The following is an 18,728-nucleotide window of genomic DNA, read 5'->3' on the forward strand; positions in this document are numbered from 1 at the left end:
CCATCAGATTACAGGATTTGTTGTATGCAAATTGAAGGCTAAATGCTTGGTAGCACCTTTCAACGCCGCGGTGCTGGAAATGAGTTTTTTAAATAGGAAATTAGATGAGTAATATTTTAGTCAACAAAAATGTGGGGAAATTCTGCATAAAGATGAGAAAATTATGCATGCCAAGTGACTTTGAAAACCACCAGTGAGCAGTTGCAAAATTCTGTACACGGTCTGCTCACAAAAGCATTGCCCTTCTTTCTTTCGTTCCTTAAAAAAAAACAAAAAACCAACAACTACAGAACAGAGTTGTCGAATACAAATTATTTCAGAGTCCTACCCTGTGCAATTTTCTTTGGCATATTTTTTTTTTATTAAGGGGGGGGGGACTACAGGCACTGAATGGCACACCAGGCAAAGAACTAGCAGAATACAAGAGTGAGTGATATTTTACTCGGAAGCTGGGATGGCTGGAGTTTCCCTGATGGGTACCAGGGATAAGGTTTATCTGCAATTAGCCTCTATTATATCTCAAAACTAGATCAGCTTGTTAGAGTTCAGCATGACAATCCAAAGAAAGGTGGATTGGTTTAGTTCTGAACATGGTGGAACTAGCAATCTACCAAATAAAAAGCTCTAGAGGCATTACAGAAGTGCTGTACCTGTCTCCCCCGGTGAATAGAGGTGGCTACCTGCTTCAGATCTTTGCACTCACATGGCACCAGAAGATGGAGGTCGGAGCCCTCAACATTACTCTCCCTGCTCGTGTAGGGTCAAATAGTGCTACAGTCACACACCATAGCCACAAAGACCATTGTTTCTTAGCAGGGCCAGCTCTTTCATGAGACAGAGTGGGGTAGCTGCCTCAGGCGCCCAATTCTGAGGGGTGAAAAGTGGCTAGAAGTGTTTGCCATGTGGTCTGCCCTGCAGCCCCTAAGCTACCTTCCGCCCTAAAGTGTGATAGAGGACTCTGTTTGACAACTAGTGCTGAATATTCAACTACCGGTCTAGTCAGTTTTGGTGCAAAGAATGGGGAACGCACCATCCTGTCCTTCGCCTCAGGCAGCAAAATGGCTTGGGCCACTCCTGCGTCTCAGCTCCAGTCTCAGCCCAAACAGGAAGCCCTTTATAGCCTTCCCTGTCTAGGAGCACACAATAGCCAGCTTGGGCAGGCAGGGTCAGTCCAAAGCTAGAGAATACTTTACTGCCTCAAAGGATGCTCCAACTTTAGATTCTGGTAGTTTACTGTGTGGGGCAGCTTCACACGAATACAGAGGTTGCCAGTTCTAACCCAGCAGGCTCCTTAAGTAGATAGCAGCCAAGCCAAAAGTTAAGAAAGGTAGAAACAGGTAAAATGACAATCCAGTCAACAGAATGTTGTGGCGGTTTTCCAACACAGAATGTAGATGCACTCATCTGAAATCTACAGGCTTAGGCAAGACAAACGCCATGTTGGATTGTGGCCAGTATACATTTTGATACATGCAGAAATGAAGAAATCTGGAGAGAGCAAGCCAAGAAAGGGTTTGGTCAAAGTCCAGCTGACTTTGGATTGAAAACATGTAACGGATGAGAACGGCCTCTTTTCACTGGGCCAGTTTAAACTTTACTCGGTATATGTTCCAAAAAGCTCTTCCCCATAGCAACATTCCCCTGCTCAGCCATTGCAGCACTTAAATAACTCTTAACTGAAGTGTGTCACCCCAAAATCCATCCACTCCCCACACAGCCATGCCACAGCCATGCTCCCCAGGGGCCATTGCTGCTGCCATGCAGGAGCTTCTTGCAGAAGCTCCCAATTCATGTGATTCTTCCCTTCTGTGAGAAAAATATATGCCGTAATTCGTATGACGTGTGACCAGACTACCACAGAACAAGTGGGGAAGAAGCCCCTTCTTTAATGCTTACGTGCACAATGGCTGTTTTCCTCCAGCAGCTATAAGTACAGCTTTGAGGAGAAATGGCTTTAGGCACATAGGGGCACAGGGTTGTGTACACACCATTCATTTAAAGCACATTTGCATACCCCAAGAATCCTGGGAACTGTAGTTTATTAAGGGTGCTTGAGATTGCATCTCTGTGAGATGTAAACTACAGTTCCCAGGATTCTTTGGGGTGCTCTAAAATGGATGGTGTGTATGCAGCCTAGAAGGAGGTTTTATATAGTGAGTAAGGCTCTTAGGGCATCTTGCTCCGTCTTGCCTAAGGTAACTGGCAGTGGTCCTCCAGTGTATCAGCCAAGGGTCTCTCCCAGCTCTGCTTCTGCATATAGGCAGATATCCTCTCGCTGAGATACGGCCTTTCTCCCATGCAAAGAAATTTTTTGACTGTGCAGTCAGGATCCATGGGCCAAACAGAGATCCAAAGTGTAAAGAGGAGTTCGGTACATTTTCATCAGCATCAAATGTGTAGCCACTGGCAGGTATGGCTTTCAGGCACATTGATATTTGGGGGTGTGGCCAATGAACATCATTCTGCTTCCCCACACATGTTTGATGTTTGCATGGGGAAAACATCAATGTTTTCCTTTGTGTGTGCCCCTTTCCTCCCTCACAGAAGGAGCCAGGCACTGTCTCTAGTAGTGCTCCACTTTGCTCAGAAAATTTGACAAAATATAGCACTTTTCTAGAATGCCCCTTGTGCCTGATACAATACTATAGCAACCATGAGTATAGCAAGGGCTGTGATCATTCATGGGGGAGTTGCGATCATCCTCAATTGTACTTTCAATCGTTAGAAGAATCCATACGATTAACCAAATCAGCAACAACCAATCAGAGATGAAGTGAAATTAACGTAGACTGCAGTTTCGTTAAGAGCATGAAAAGGAACTCTTGTGAATGTAGATTCCGACCCCCCCAACCTCCACCCCATTCCCACCCAATGGCCGAGGAGAAAGGCTAAGTGCCTTGGAAAAGCATTTCCTTAGGCAATTCGTCAACATTAAAGTGATAGTGCGAATCCATTTCCTTTGCTGGTTTTGGATTCCAATCCATTGAAGTCAGTAGGAGTCTGGGGCAGGTCTCAGTGGACAAGGACTCTTCCTTCACCCCCTCTGGGATTCGGCAGAAGGATAGGCATTGCTTCAGTGGAAGATGGAGCCTGGCCAACTTGCAAATGCTTATAAAAACATATGGAGACAATGGGGTAGTTGAACTGAGATTAAAGTCTAGGTGTGAGGAACTATAGCCACAAAATGTACAGTGTAAGATCTCACACCTTCCTAATCCTTCAGTCTCTGTCCCTATAGCTCAAAGCTCATCAGATAAACATTTGGTGTGAGGCCCAGATCAGTTATATGGTGCTAGGGTGTATTGCAAAACTTCTTGCTTTTGTCCTAAATTCTTTGGTTCAGGGCAACATAATGGAACATGTTAGGCTGAGTCATTTACAGCTGCAAAAGTGTGCTGCTCCTCAGTACAATTAATAACCTGTCCCACTAAGCAGTGCTTAACCAGATGTGCAAATTTTCAAGTTCCTCAGGCTTTTCCACAGTCCTGACACGTTACCAAATATAGTTGCAGCGATGGCAAGGGGCATTTAAACACAGACACAGACACACAACTCTCTCCTTCCTTTCTTAGAGATGTGATTTGCTCCAATAATGTTCTGTACATCTAGAAGAGAAATTCCATAGGTGCAGAGGGGTGCCCTCTTCAAGTGGATAGAAAAAGCCTGCAATGCAAAGCAACAAACACACACACGTAAGTAACTTTTTTTTTTTTTTTTTTTTTTTTTGAAAGGAAGCATTTTATAGTTCTGCAAAAGATCATTTCAAATGCAGTTCTGGCCAGTTTCATTTCAAAGCATCAAAGCAACAGTAGCCACTTATCATATCACTGCTATTTTATTTTCAGAATACCACCACCCCATAAACTATGTATGTGAGCACTGAAGCGATCTGTAAGGTCATTCTTCGAAAGATCATAACTGAATTTGTTAAGTAGAAATAATGGGCTGGATGCAAGCGAAACGTGTGACAGAAGCAGCTGGTTTCTTATTTCTACATGGATATTTTGGGTTCTTTGGGAGACAGCCCAATAGGTTTTGCTTCCTGTGGTCAAGGACACGATGGCAGCTCCTTTCCAGTCCACATACCAAAGCCTACTGGTGTTCACCACTACTAGCCTCCACTGTGCCCGAGACCAGATTTACAGGTCCAGGACAGGCCACCCAGCTCTGTTCTTCAACAGAGGGGAATGGCTGGAGGGGAGAGGCTTAGGAGGAACAGCTGGAGGACTGGCACTTAATAGGACCAGCCCTGTTAAAATGTGACTTTCTTACATAACCTCTCCTCCTGGTAGTATTCCACGGGGGTGGGGAGGAACTTCGTTAACACCACCATACTTAAACAGGAGAGAAGTCCATGAAAAATGGACCGATTCATTTATCATTAGAGAGAATCAAACATTTGGAGAATTAACTGGAAACCACAGTGGATGACTTAGTCTTGCGCCTCAGATTGGATTCACCGTGTCACTTTATGAATTCATATCGAAGAAATGCAACTTTTGTTTTCTGATAACTAATTTGGAAGTTGGTTTTCTTCATAAAGTTCCATCTATTTTACTTGGACACCTCATGTCAGCATTTGGGTGCTGGCTTCTCCAGTAGCTTCTTTTGATGACACCTTCATGGTCATTTCATGATGCTTCTTCCTTGACATCGATCTTGCCCTGTTTGAATTTTCAAAGCTAGTTGGGGTTTTGTTGTTGTTTCTTCTTGAGACTGACTGTCCTTTTGTATTTTGTATATTTGGCATAGGTTGAGACAACAATCGTATAGTGGCAGAAAATATTTTCACTGGTTACTGGTATTCTGTTTTAACTTTTTGGAAGTCTAGAGAAAGAAAAGGCTAGACAGAGAACATATATTAGCACATGCAGCAATACAGCAAATGGAATGAGGGGTTCTTATTATATTTAACGTATTGTTATTTTTTCAAAGACCATAGGATGAGGCTGATTATATATCCAGGAAAGGAAATGAACATGTGTCATGTGTCTGTCCCCCCGTGAAAGTTTCCAGAAATGCTTTACTGGTGAGATGAGGCAGGCAGAATGGGGCTAAGGAGGAAATACAAAAATGATTGAAGTATCTGAAAAAGTATCATTGAAGTATCTGAAGAAGTGTGCATGCACACGAAAGCTCATACCAAGAACCCACTTAGTTGGTCTCTAAGGTGCTACTGGAAGGATTTTTTTAAAATTTTTTATTTTGTTTTAAAAATTGTGACAGAGATGGGGAACCTGTGGCTCTCTGTTTGTTGGGCTTCAAATCCCATCGGAGCCAAAGGTTCATTATCGCTAATTAAGGAGGCCAGAAGAGAAGGAGAGCACAGACCATTTGAGGTTGTTCAAAAACCACTCAGACATGTGTCTTCTACCATTTGTCATCCAGCTATGTTGTGTGCATGATCATCTGTGACCCGTAATCCTAAACAAGCACAGTCAATCATCTCTGATCCTGGACTTGTGAGACATGCACATATTATATGTGCTATGTATTACATTATTGTGTACTGGGCATCCATCCAGTAAGACAGACTTTTGAGAATGAAATGAAGACATATCAAAGCACAGCAAATAAAATTATGAGAAGTTTTGAAAACAAAGCTTTGCAAGCCAGGCCATCTAAACACTAAATTTACTTTGATTTCTCCAGAAGAAGAGTTCAAAGCCTTGCATTACTCAAGGGTATCTTGAACTCAGCCAACAGAGCTAATTTGTCTCCTTGTCTGGCCAAGGGCTTTTTCCTACTTCCCCTCTTCCCCTAGCAGCTCATCCCAACAAAAGTAGCAAAGAGAAACAATATGCCACTAACTCCCCAGTAAACAAAATGAATGGCAGCCAGACATCAACCAAACATTGTCTTCCTAACTATAGATCTAAGTTTGTAAATTGGCCCAAAAATATATCTTTGCACTATGTCAGATACTTGTTGCAGCTATAGTTGCCAATAATAAATGGCAATTGCACTACGAGTTTGCATAATGCTGGGCAGCTGGCCATTTTAATTGTTTATTATGGCAGGGTCCTCAAAGATATATGTTAAAATATTGGCACCATAAAATAGCTCAATTGAGTTTAATGTCTCATTTCCAGAGAGGACTTACAGCAATTGGGGAAACATGTTTTAATGGAAACACATCCCAGGAGTACATTAATAATAAAAACCTCTCCATGAAACTTTGAATAGCATTAAGAAATTGTTTTGATAACATACAAGAGACTACAATGGGTCTGAGGACAACTCAGGAGCGATAGGGTTCCAGCTGAGCCAGCAGAGACATTCCTTTCGACAGACGCTCATTCACATCTCCAGGCAGGACTCTTCTTCAATCTAGTTTCACCTTATAGAGTACATCTTACGTAACTATGCATGCATACAATTCTCTTTAAGAATTCTGACTTCAGTTTTGTTGAGGCTGTTGTGGTGTTTGACAGGAAAACCAATACATGCACATCACCTGACACTCACAAACATGTTCGTTGAATTGTCGGGAAATGCTAAAGCAGAGAATGTGCATTTGTGAACTCATTGGGGACACTTTTCACAAAGTGGCATAGCTGGTTCTTCAAAAGAGCAGATTGATCTCAAGGGTATGAGTCGAAGAGACTCAGCTATGCAGCTGAGGACCGAGAACTCCCAGAAGCGCAAGCTGGATTTCGAAGGGGCAGAGGAACCAGAGACCAAATTGCAAACATGCGCTGGATTATGAAGAAAGCTAGAGTTCCAGAAAAACATCTACTTCTGCTTCATTGACTACGCGAAAGCATTTGACTGTGTCGACCACAGCAAACTATGGCAAGTTCTTAAAGAAATGGGAGTGCCGGATCACCTCATCCGTCTCCTGAGAAATCTCTATGTGGGACAAGAAGCTACAGTTAGAACTGGATATGGAATAACTGATTGGTTCATAATTGGGAAAGGAGTACGACAAGGCTGTATATTGTCTCCCTGCCTATTTAACTTATATGCAGAATTCATCATGCGAAAGGCTGGGCTGGATGAATCCCAAACCGGAATTAAGATTGCCGGAAAAAATATCAACAACCTCAGATATGCTGATGATACAACCTTGATGGCAGAAAGTGAGGAGGAATTAAAGAACCTTTTAATGAGGGTGAAAGAGGAGAGCACAAAATATGGTCTGAAGCTCAGCATAAAAAAAACAAAACAAAGATCATGGCCACTGGTCCCATCACCACCTGGCAAATAAAAGGGGAAGAAATGGAGGCAGTGAGAGATTTTACTTTATTGGGTTCTTTGATCACTGCAGATGGTGACAGCAGTCATGAAATTAGAAGACGCCTGCTTCTTGGGGAAAAAGCGATGACAAACCTAGACAGCATCTTAAAAAGCAGAGACATCACCTTGCCAACAAAGGTCTGTATAGTTAAAGCTATGGTTTTCCCAGTAGTGATGTATGGAAGTGAGAGCTGGACCATAAAGAAGGCTGATTGCTGAAGAATTGATGCTTTTGAATTATGGTGCTGGAGGAGACTCTTGAGAGTCCCATGGACTGCAAAAAGATCAAACCTATCCATTCTTAAGAAAATCAGCCCTGAGTGCTCACTGGAAAGACAGATCCTGAAGCTGAGGCTCCAATACTTTGGCCACCTCATGAGAAGAGAAGACTCCCTGGAAAAGACCCTGATGTTGGGAAAGATTGAGGGCACAAGGAGAAGGGGGCGACAGAGGACGAGATGGTTGGACAGTGTTCTCGAAGCTACCAACATGAATCTGACCAAACTGCGGGAGGCAGTGAAAGACAGGTGTGCCTGGTGTGCTCTGGTCCATGGGGTCACGAAGAGTCGGACACAACTAAACAATAACATGCAGCTGCAAGTGTGTTGTAAGTGCACTATACAATGTGACACTAGACAGCGATGGTGAGCCTTGTGGAAAATTCAATGTATTTTTTTGAAACGCTTTTTTTTTTTTTTAAAAGCTTTTTCAGAACAGTTTTTATATGTGTGTAGATTCCACCTTAGTTACTATACAGAGCTCTTCAACCTTGGGTCCTCAGACTATATTGTCAGGGATGATGAGAGTCGGAGTCCTACAACATCTGTGGACCCAAGGTCAAAGAACTTGGTGAAATAAGCAAAGACACAAGCTCTCCTACGCAAGCTCTCAATTCTTCCTGTTTTGGACATGTCCGGGACCAGCCCTTGACCCAATTCACACATGCCAGTGTGGTGTTGTCATTACTCCTATTAGGTCCCATTCTGCGCTGGTAATATTGATTGCAATAGGAAACCAGGGCAGATGTGGCCCATATGGCCGCCTTTCAGGAAGAATTGGCATGGGAGCTTACCATGTGATCCTCTTAGCCCACATAGTTCCTGGTTACAGGCTGTGGAATAGAAACTAAAATTAACGGAAATGGCAATCATGCTGTAGCAGATGTGACACATATTAATATATTCTTAGGAAGGAGTATGGGTCCATTTTAACTCTTTAACATTTATACTGTGTGCTGTACCATGTGAGCCACTCCATCCTAGTTGCAGAAGCTACCATTGTGATAATAGGACTGCTCCAGAACTGAGAGGCAACACGGCCAAGGCCAAGGCCAAGGCTGGGAGGCTTGTAACTTGGAGAAAGAAGATATGGTTGGTAGGAAGAGTCAGAGATGGCCAATGTGCAGTGGGCTTAGAGTAGTGGAGGAGCCAAGTGGGATGATTGCATTCTGGAGTTCTGAACAGATGCCCACACTAAACTGTTAAAGCATATGAAGACAAAAAGCCTAAATCTGTCAAAGCTGTAGATGTATTTCCTCTATATCATATCTCCGGATCTTCTTTCCTTAGTGCAATTACCATTAGCTTTTGTATGCAAACTTGCTAATCAGAACAAAAGACAGTTTTGTATGAAAAGTGGCTCCCTCTCATTATTACATGCTCCTCTGGGACTGAAAAGAGTTAGTGTGAGAAATGTGATCTTTGGCAAGAACACAGGATGATGATGAAGCTGGGAGGGAAATAGGCAAATTCTCCCTTAGCAGAAAGTTATTGATCATCTGACTTTCTCATATGAAACTCTCTTAACAATGGCAAATGCTAAAAATCTTTCACGGGATAGCGCCAATCTCTGCAATACTTCCTTTTCAATCAGGTCAGGGTTTTCTGATTTTCCATCCCACATTTTGTACTGCACTGCATAAGTGATTTGATTTTGGAAAGGACCTTAGTCCAATCTACACATACTTAGAAGTGCAAATTCTGCCGCTATCACGTTACCTGATTTTTACAGCTTGCTGATTGGTGCTGGGTCATTAGATGTGCAGAGGGCAAAATTATGAGTTCACTTCTCTTGCATTTGCATCTAAAATAGAACCTACTGTACTTGCTGCATCAGCTTCAGATTATGAATCAAAATCCACCTTGCAATCTTTCTCCCCTCCATCCCTTCCCTTGAACCTGGAGTATAGTCAGAATACATAAGCTGACATGATTGCCATGGCAACTGGCTGTGATGTCATGCAAATAAAGGATTAGCACTGATTTTCACTGCAGGATTGCTCAAAAGGAGATGCTGTGTGAACAAGGAATGCAAAAAGGAGAAAAATAGCTTGAATATTGTTAATGGGGAAAACAGAACATTACTGGCATTGTACAATCTGTTTTAAGCAGATGTTCTCTCTTCTCCCCCACCCCATTTGGATCCCCTTTGTGCCAATACTCTGCATTAGGAGGGGAATCATGAACTCTGGGGGGGGGGGGGAGCCTGAACAAACACCAGGGAGAAAAATATTTTTCTGGTGCTTCTGCTGTCGATATCTTTCTTTTCTTTCCTTCTCTTTCTTGGCAAAAATAATGGACACTGAGTGGTCCATGGTGCTACTGGAAGGTCAGCCTACCTACTGATATTCATCCTCTGCAGAGATTTGTGTCCTTTTCAATTATGCAATTTGCTTGTAACTTGAATCCATTGCTACAGGTCCAACACTCATAGGAGAGCAGGAAAAAAATGTACCCAACACCCTCAACCATTCCTCATAGGACTTGGTTTCCAGATCCTTTAGCATCTTGGTTGCCCTCTTCTGCACACCTTCCAGCTTGCCAACATTCTTCTTAAATTGTACCCAGAACTGGACACATATTCTAGGTGTGATCTGACTAAAGGAGAATAGAGTGGGACTATTACATCCCTTGACCTGGGCGCTATACTTCTGTTCATGCAGCCTACAATTGTATTAACTTTTTTCCCCCTGCTGCATCACACTCTTGACTCGTGTTAAGCTTGTGGTCTACCAAGACCCCCACATCTTTTTCACATATACTACTGTATGGTCATGTTTAGCCTGGAGAAGAAGAGACTGAGAGGAGATATGATAGCCATCTTCAAATATCTAAAACGCTGTCACATGGAAGATGGGGCAAACTTGTTTTCTCCTGCTCTGGAGCGTAGGCCCTGAACCAATGGATTCGAGTTACAAGAAAGGAGATTCCAACTAAACACCAGAAGCTCTGACAGGAAGAGCTGTTTAACCGTGGAATGGACTCCGTCGGAAGGTGATGGACTCTTCTTCCTTGGAAGTTTTTAAACAGAGGTTGGATGGCCATGTGTCATGCATGCTTTAGTTGAGATTCCAGCATTGCAGGGGGTTGGATTAGATGACCCTGTGGGTCCCGTCCAATTCTATGGTTGACTCAATCACTGAGTAGAGCAAGGGCAATAATGCCTCTGTAGCTGAGCTGTATGAATCACTTCATGAGGGAAGGGTTGTGTGCTTCTCTGTGTATGCTTGTGTGTCCATACAAGAGTCTATGTGAGAGTGTGGGTGGCCACACCCACCACTGGCTTGTGGCCCCCTGTAGAGTTGGTCAAGCAGTCCTCTGGCACCAAAAGCCTATCCATTCCTACCACGGAGCACTCATTCATGCAGATAATGAACAACCTCAGGAATCATGTGGTGTCACTAGCAGGCTTGTCACCTGCCTGTGATTATAGATTTGTCAATTAAATGGAGAGACACAGTGCATACAAAAGATGCCACCACACTGTCCTAGCTGGGTTGTGATCCAAACAGTGCCTCCCCCCCCCCCGGGCCATTGCATGAGGGCTTCAGGCTGCACAAGCCTGCCGAGAGAGAGATCCAATATGGTGGTTCTGTCTTAGAACAGAAACTCTTAAATTACAGAGCTTATAGAACTAACTAAAAGCATTTATTAACCACTTTCTCTTTTTTAGAATCAGTTTTGGAACTCTAATCGGCCCCACAAATCTTTTCTTTTTTTAAAAGAAAAAGCTAAATGCCTGTAATTTTTTAAAGAAAGGGAAGCTCAAACCACTAGGAACATTATAAAACAACATCTGTGAAAATCTCTTTCTCTCTCTCAAAATCAAGTAATGGCTACAGTTTTTGAAAGCTTCAGAAGGATATTGAAACCAGGATGAAAACAGTCTTTTTATTCTAAATTTCTGTATTTACAGAGAGTGCCATTTTACACAGTGTTGTAAAGTCTCTGCGTAAAAGAGTCATGGTCATTCAATGTTTGTGCTTACATTAGTAGCAAATTTTTAACACTTGAGTATATTAACAAAAAAAAATAGTAACAAGCAGGCATAAAGATATAGCATGTGCTGAATTGTCACATATATTCTTGGAAGAAGGTTGAGGCAGAAGTAAAATGGACTGGGTTTTGTCTTTTATATAAAAAAGGCAAACAAGACACAAGCAATAACTGATACTTCTTTTTGTTCATTTACGCATGATATGCTGAGCTTTCACATCAGGATTTGCAGGCACTTTAGCAATCCAGTTATGTGTGTGTACACATGTCTCTTTCACAATCAAAGTTCAGAGCATCAAAACACAAAACCAGCTGTTGCAAAGGAAAATTTCATATACCCAATATACACATTAACAATAACTCTGCTGGCGCAATCTTTTAGTTTCAGTTATTTTTTGGACACCAACATATTTTCATGACAATGCTTACCAGCGTTCTCTTTTAATATCCACTTTATGGTTGATCTTTACTGTGATGCGGAGGTGTAAAAATACAGTAACATGGAAGCACAGCGCAAATTGTCCACAAGGCTTTACAAATAGTCAAAAAGCAGGTTTTTAAAAAAACTATCTTAAATGCAAAAATAGATTTTTGTTTTATTTTGTCCTGTATTCCCCCCTTCCAAAAAATTAAGGACAAATCAAATTATCATAATGTATGGAGTAACTGGGCAATGTTTAAATTAAATTCATTTTTGGGGTTCATTTTTTTTGTAATGGAATATAATAATTAAAAATCCCCACCAAAGTTGTTAAACCAAACCAGAGAGGTATTTTTCTCTCCACCATTCTACATGCTTCATGAAATAGCAGTGTCCCTCCACTATTATTAGGCAACATTAACTTATAAATACAAGGTTTTCACTGATAATATAACCTATATATGATTAAGGTAAAAGACAAATGCAACAAGGTCCCCAGGATATATGAAACATAACATATTTTGTTTAGGAATGAGGATAAAGCTTTCTGATAGGACTCAAGAATGAACGTGTGAAGTCAAAGAAAAACAGCATTTCAGCAGACAGACATTTAAATATTTATGAACTGTAAAACATCAAGGGCTAAAGATCACGAGTGAACATTCAACCTTACTGCTTACAAGTGATACGTACCCCTTTCCCTTAAGCAAAGGTATGGCAATGCATCTTTTAATTAAAAACAAATTAATGATGTATGTTGGAACCGGACCTCACTGAAGCATTGAACACCTGACAGGAAAATGTAGTGAAGCAGACACTGAAAGCACAGACAGGGGCGTCGCTAGGGGGGGGTGCGGCGGGGGCGGTACGCCCCGGGTGACGGGTGACAAGAGGCGGGTGGGGGTGACAAGCGGCGGCCCCTCCCGTCACTCCCCACGCAACACCGGTCACCCTGGGAGCAGCAGCGCTGCACGGACGGGGTGCTCCCTCGGACGTGCGCTGTTGCTCCCGGGGCGACTGAGCGAGCAGCGGCGCGTAGGGGTGACAAGCGGCAGCCCCTCCCGTGATTCCCAAGCGCTGCCGCTCCCTCCGTCACCCCAGGAGCAACAGTGCACGGCCGAACGAGCACCCCGTCCGTGCAGCGCTGCTGCTCCCAAGGTGACCGGCAGCGTGGGGAGTGGCAGGAGGGGCCGGCGCTTGTCACCCCCACGCGCCGCCGCTCGCTCAGTCGCCCCGGGAGCAGCAGCGCACGGCCGAGGGAGCACCCCGTCCGTGCAGCGCTGCTGCTCCCGGGGTGACCGGCCATGCGTGGGGAGTGGCGGGAGGGGCTGCCGCTTGTTAGCCCCATGCGCCGCCACTCGCTCCGTCCCCCCTGGGAGCAGCAGCGCACGGTGTGTGCGGTGCTGCTGCTCCCTGGGCAACGGAGCGAACGGCGGCGCGTGGGGGTGACAAGCGGCAGCCCCTCCCACCATTCCCAAACGCTGCCACTCCCTCCGTCACCCTGGGAGAGGCAGTGCACGGCCCGACGCCAGAGTGCGCCTGCACGACTTCGCGCAGGCACACTTTGTTGTCGGACCGCTGCTTCCACAGCCTCCTTTTGAGCCGCAGAGCTTAAAAGGGGGCTTAAAGGGGGCTGCAGAAGCGGCGGTGGCACTCCCGGGAACGCCCCGGGTACCGCGGAGCCTTACTCCGCCGCTGAGCACAGAACTGGGCTAGGACACTTGATAACTAAGACACATCACTTGCCTAGAGTATGATTGTCAAATGATGGAAAATCCTTCCATGATATAACACTTGAGACACAATGGCAAAGACATAAGGCCCTCTGATTCTTTGCCTATATTGCTAAAGGCACTGAAGCAGACAAAAATTCCTTAGTACCTCCTTTTTGTAAAAAAGAAGAAGTCACCCCCCCAATACAAGTCTCTTCATATGAAAATGTTCCTTTATTGCATGGGACGTTGACCTTTTTCTTCGACTCAAGAATAAAATGGTCTTCCCTTTTCTGGTGCTTTCAATCTGTTTAGCCTGGCAACCTGAGATGGCGAAGGGGGTACATCATGTCTGAAAGGACCTTTGGGAGTGGCATAATTTGGGTCCTGAACTTTCTTATAGGAGTCATAGTTGCTGGACCCTTCAGAAGATGTCTTTTTTTTCAGCTGCTGCTCTTTCCGCCTCTGCTCTTGACGCAACAGCTCTTGAGTTTCAAGCATTACCCGGGCGTTGAAGCCATGGCCTCCCATGTAGCCGTTCCTGGAGCCTTGATAGCTGGAATACCTCGGGTTGTCTTTTGCACTTTGGAAACCATCGCCTGGAGGATAGTTCTGCTCCCAAGAATCTTGAGACACAGAGCTTGCATTTTTCCGGCCTTGCCTGAAAATCAGAACAAGGTATTTATTATACTTCATTACACTTATGGAAAACACTTGTTATATTTCTGGAAAACTTTTCTAGTTCTTTTATGCCTTAGTATGAGGCACAAAGCCAAGTCACTCATTCCCCATAGAATAACAAAACAACTGAACATTGGCTATTACTACTGAAGAGTTGTTGCTGGAGGAAGGTCTGTCACTTCCATTCTCTGTTTGTGGGTGGAGGGATTCCTGAAGGTAATTCATTGGCCACTGTGGAAAACTAGGTGCTGGACTGAATAAACCCATACAGTCATACCTCAGGTTACGTACGCTTCGGGTTGTGTACTTTTCGGGTTACGAACTCCCGTAACTGTTTCCCGTCGCGCACACAATCCCCGCATGCGCAGAAGCGGTCTCCGCGCTTCACGCATGCGCAAAGCGTGTTTTTTGGGTTACATACAGCGACCCGGAATGAATTGAGTACATAAACCAAGGTACCACTGTAATCTAATTCAGTAGGCCTCTTTTGCCTCCTACCAACAACCAAGCCATAATTTGCCCTCTAAAGTCTACCAAAGTGGGTATCCTTCAGGAAGGGCATAAGAACACAAGAAGAGGACTACTGGATCAGACCAAAGGCCTGCTCAGCCCAGCATCCTGTTCTCACAGCAGCCTATGGGAAGTCGATGAGCAGGCACAAGTGCACTATTCCTCTCCCACTTATGATTCCCAGCAACTGGCATCTAGAGGTCTACTGACTCTGATACTGGAGGTGCTGTATAGCCATTGGGACTAGTCAGTGCCATTTTTCTAGAAAAAGGTGCTGGAACGCACCATGAACATCTCCCTGTATTATCTTATAATGGCACCCACCTGATAGGTGACAGAACTCAGTTCTGGCGAGTTCCCAATAAAAAAGCCATGTGACTACTACACCTAACCTTAAAAGGATAGTATTTTCTTCCACGAATCCCACTTTATACACACTTATGACCAAGAAAGATAGGTGTGCCTGGCGTGCTCTGGTCCATGGGGTCACGAAGAGTCAGACACGACTGAACAACAACAACAACATGACCAAGGAAGTCCTCTTCTACATAACCACACACAACACATCCAAAGATGAACTGAGGTAGTCGAACAGGAATGCTGAACCATAATCAATATGACACAGAATTGTGGTCAGTTAATCACATGCAAAGGCAGTTTGTTGGGGGGGGGGGGTTGTACAAGAGAGAGCACCACGAAACCCAATGCATTTAGCTGTAGACATACTGTATTTCTTGACATGGGTCACCACCCAGCAGGGCTTAAGCACGTCTGATTGTGTGTTTGAACATGGCCACTCTCTTTCGTAATGGATTTGACCGTAGATTCAAATGCTGAGCATGGCAACAATCCAAATAAAGTTACTTGTGACTCACTTATACTGATTAGCTGCTGACTAGCTGTTTTTTGTTGAAAGGAAAGCAGGGTATAAAATTAAAGAAAATAAATAAATGGATTTAAAGCACAGTCAGCTGACTTTAGCTTTACTGGACCTTACAGATTTTTCTCCAAATACATAGGAATAGTCTCCCTTCGCATACTTGCATACTGTCATATGCTGTGCCTATGTCAAAACTCTTAGCACATTTTCTTTCAGATCACTTTCATTCATCATTGTGGAGGCACACCCTTTCTATGTTCCGTACATGTATTCCAGAATTTCAATTTCTGGCTTCTTACCTAACTATTAATGCTGATTTTCTCACATGTCAATACAATAGATAAAGCTTTTCTAGTAATGTTAAGACCGCAGTATTGAAACTCCCCCTGCCCCTCTCCCAATGCCTAGCAGAAGACTCTGTTGGTTTCAGAAGAAGTTTGCCAGGGAGTGAGGCAGCATTTCAGGCAATATCACATTGGAATCCCAGATGAGGGTGCCAGCTGGGCAGGTGGTAGACTTATCCCCTTACAATAAAAGGTGTCTGCCTTGTCTCTTTTGCTTAGAGTAACCAGCTATTCTTCAATTTACATGTGTTCCTTGAGGCACTACACTATAAATATTCACAGCCTGACAGCTAATACTGTAATAGCAATTACAACTTTCGACAATAATGCTACAATAGACCTGGACATGGGACATTAGTATGCAGGGCTTTACCAACCCTGATTGCCAAAGGTCTGTCTTTTGCCTTACAAAGCCCAGCAAGCTCATTCAACTGTATAGGAAAACTGTTTCCAATATCCATAGTATCAGAACATTCCACTAAGTGGTATTTAAGCAAGCTGAGCAGAACTCAGACCAAGGGCGCCTCTTACTGTTATTACTGTCTAGTGGAACACATGAAGCTGCCTTGGACTACAACAGGCCATTGGCCCATCACTGTTGAGTTTAAAAGGCAGCAGAAATGCTATCTATCTGTATGGTATTGTGCTTGAGATAGTGAAACCTCACCATAAACAGTGCATGCATTAACAACAAAGGGGTTTGTTTAGTGTACAGGAGTGGGGCCTGTCAGAGAGGAGAGAGAGAGTTAATGCATGTGAGCAAGACACAGAGACGATGGAAGTGGGAGATGAAATGGAGACAGACAAAAGTGAGTTAAAGTACCAGCTTCCTTGGGCTTGAGGTAAGCAAGAGAGTGTTGCCCTGAAACCATCAGCCCTTGCTGACAATTCCCGACTCTCAAGCAAACAGGGCTGACTCCATAGCGGGCATGCAGCTCCACTTGGTTCTGCCATTGTATGCGCATGGACAGCCTCTTTTCTTCTGTCTACCTCTCAGATGAGGGCAGGGAAAGCGGAGAAGATAAAGAGACTATACCAATCCCCAGTCCATCAACATGTAGAGCTGGACAAGCCTCCAGAGAGAACAAGCAGAGAGTAGTTCAGAGTGAGATTGCACCAGTTCCTCCCCTTCTCACTAGATCAGGGGTAGTCAACCTTTTTATACCAACCGCCCACTAATGCATCTTTCTTGATGGAAAAATTTCCTTACCGCCCACCAGTGCTTGAGGGAAGGAGGATTCAGCTTGTGCCGTAGAACCCCCTACCGCCCACCTAGAATCCTGAAACGCCCACTATTGGGCTGTAGGGAACAGGTTGACAACCCCCGCTCTAGGTAGTTCCTTGTTTATTGGATTCCCCTTTGCTCTCTCACCTATTAGGCAAAAGAACATAAAAAGAAACTGCTAGATCAGGCCAATGGTCTACCCAGTCCACCATCCAGTGGACAACCAGATGCCTGTGAGAAACCCAAAAGCAGGACCTCAGTTCAACAGCACTGCCCTCTCCTGTGGTTCCAAGCAACTGACATTCAGAGGCATATTGTCTCTGACAACAGAGGCAAAACACAGGCATCCTGGGTAGTAGCCTTATGCTGCATGAATTTGTCTAATCCTGCTTTAAAGACACCCAAGTTGGTGGCCATCACTACTACTTGTGTGAGTGAACTTCTAGTGTTTCCGTGTTGTCACCCAACGTTTAGTGATTTGTTTAAAACATTTCTATCTCACCATTCTGTCCATCAGGAACTCTGAAGGCAACAATATATCAAACAAGTTAATAAAGTAGAAAATAACCACCAAATAATAGAAGATTTCAACACAAAAACAAAACAAAACAGAGTCCATTGGACTCAAGATTCCTGAGAACTACATTTCCCAACGCCTCTTCCTCTAGAGATACTGAGTTTTGCTATTACTGACACAACAGAAGGAAAGGAATATTGACGCTCTGCTACCAGGTAGATCTGGGACCTTGGATAATGCCAAGGAGAATTGCAGGTAATTTATTATGCTTTCTCCTGTGGAAGATAACTCAAACCTTATAATATCACTGGTAGTTATGCAACACGGACAGGCAGCTTTGTGACATTGCCATTTTACTTCCCTTTCCATCCACACAAAACAAAAGGCCATATTGTCAACACAAGCATGTATAGCACAATGAGATTTCTGAGTGAATATGGTGTGAATCATTCACTCTTTTATTTAAGTTCACGTAAGCTTTCTAAAGCATCCAAAAAACCTTTTTAACAGCAGGCTCCAACTTCGAAAAAACGTTACTTTTAAACAGCTTCATATTGAAAATGACAATAGATTAAGCTGATTCACACCATATTCACTCTGCGTGTTAGCAATAAGGCAAGCAAGATTGGTTGGACTCTTTTAACACCACTTTTATGGGAAGATATCAGAAAAATGTATGAATTCTGGAAACAATTTATATTTATAACTGCATGAATGTAGATTATCCATGAAGCGAGGAAACAAAGACTGAAGTACTTATTAATTTGTTTGTGCACAGATGTTTTGTAGCACAAACCTTGAACAAACAGTTTTCCTTGAACTGAGAATATATTTTGCGGCTCTGCAGAAGGTTATTCCACAGTCCCCTGTAATTCATAAATGAAATAATAATGCACTACATGTTTTTTCCGACAAAAAAATTACA

The 18,728-nt window shown here is 43.6% G+C and overlaps 1 protein-coding gene across 1 annotated transcript in view; it reads right to left on the bottom strand.

Annotated features, from left to right (window-relative positions):
* Nucleotides 1-13,861: 13,861 nt before the first annotated feature.
* Nucleotides 13,862-18,728, bottom strand: part of PARD3 (par-3 family cell polarity regulator) — a 624,867-nt gene continuing 620,000 nt past the window's right edge. Inside the window, exon 26 of the mRNA XM_033166263.1 lies at nt 13,862-14,307. Coding sequence (XP_033022154.1) covers nt 13,914-14,307 — 394 coding nt within the window. The 3' untranslated portion in view covers nt 13,862-13,913. The remainder of the gene's footprint in view (nt 14,308-18,728) is intronic.

Source organism: Lacerta agilis, chromosome 12 (assembly GCF_009819535.1).
Source record: "Lacerta agilis isolate rLacAgi1 chromosome 12, rLacAgi1.pri, whole genome shotgun sequence".
Classification (NCBI taxonomy): domain Eukaryota; kingdom Metazoa; phylum Chordata; class Lepidosauria; order Squamata; family Lacertidae; genus Lacerta; species Lacerta agilis.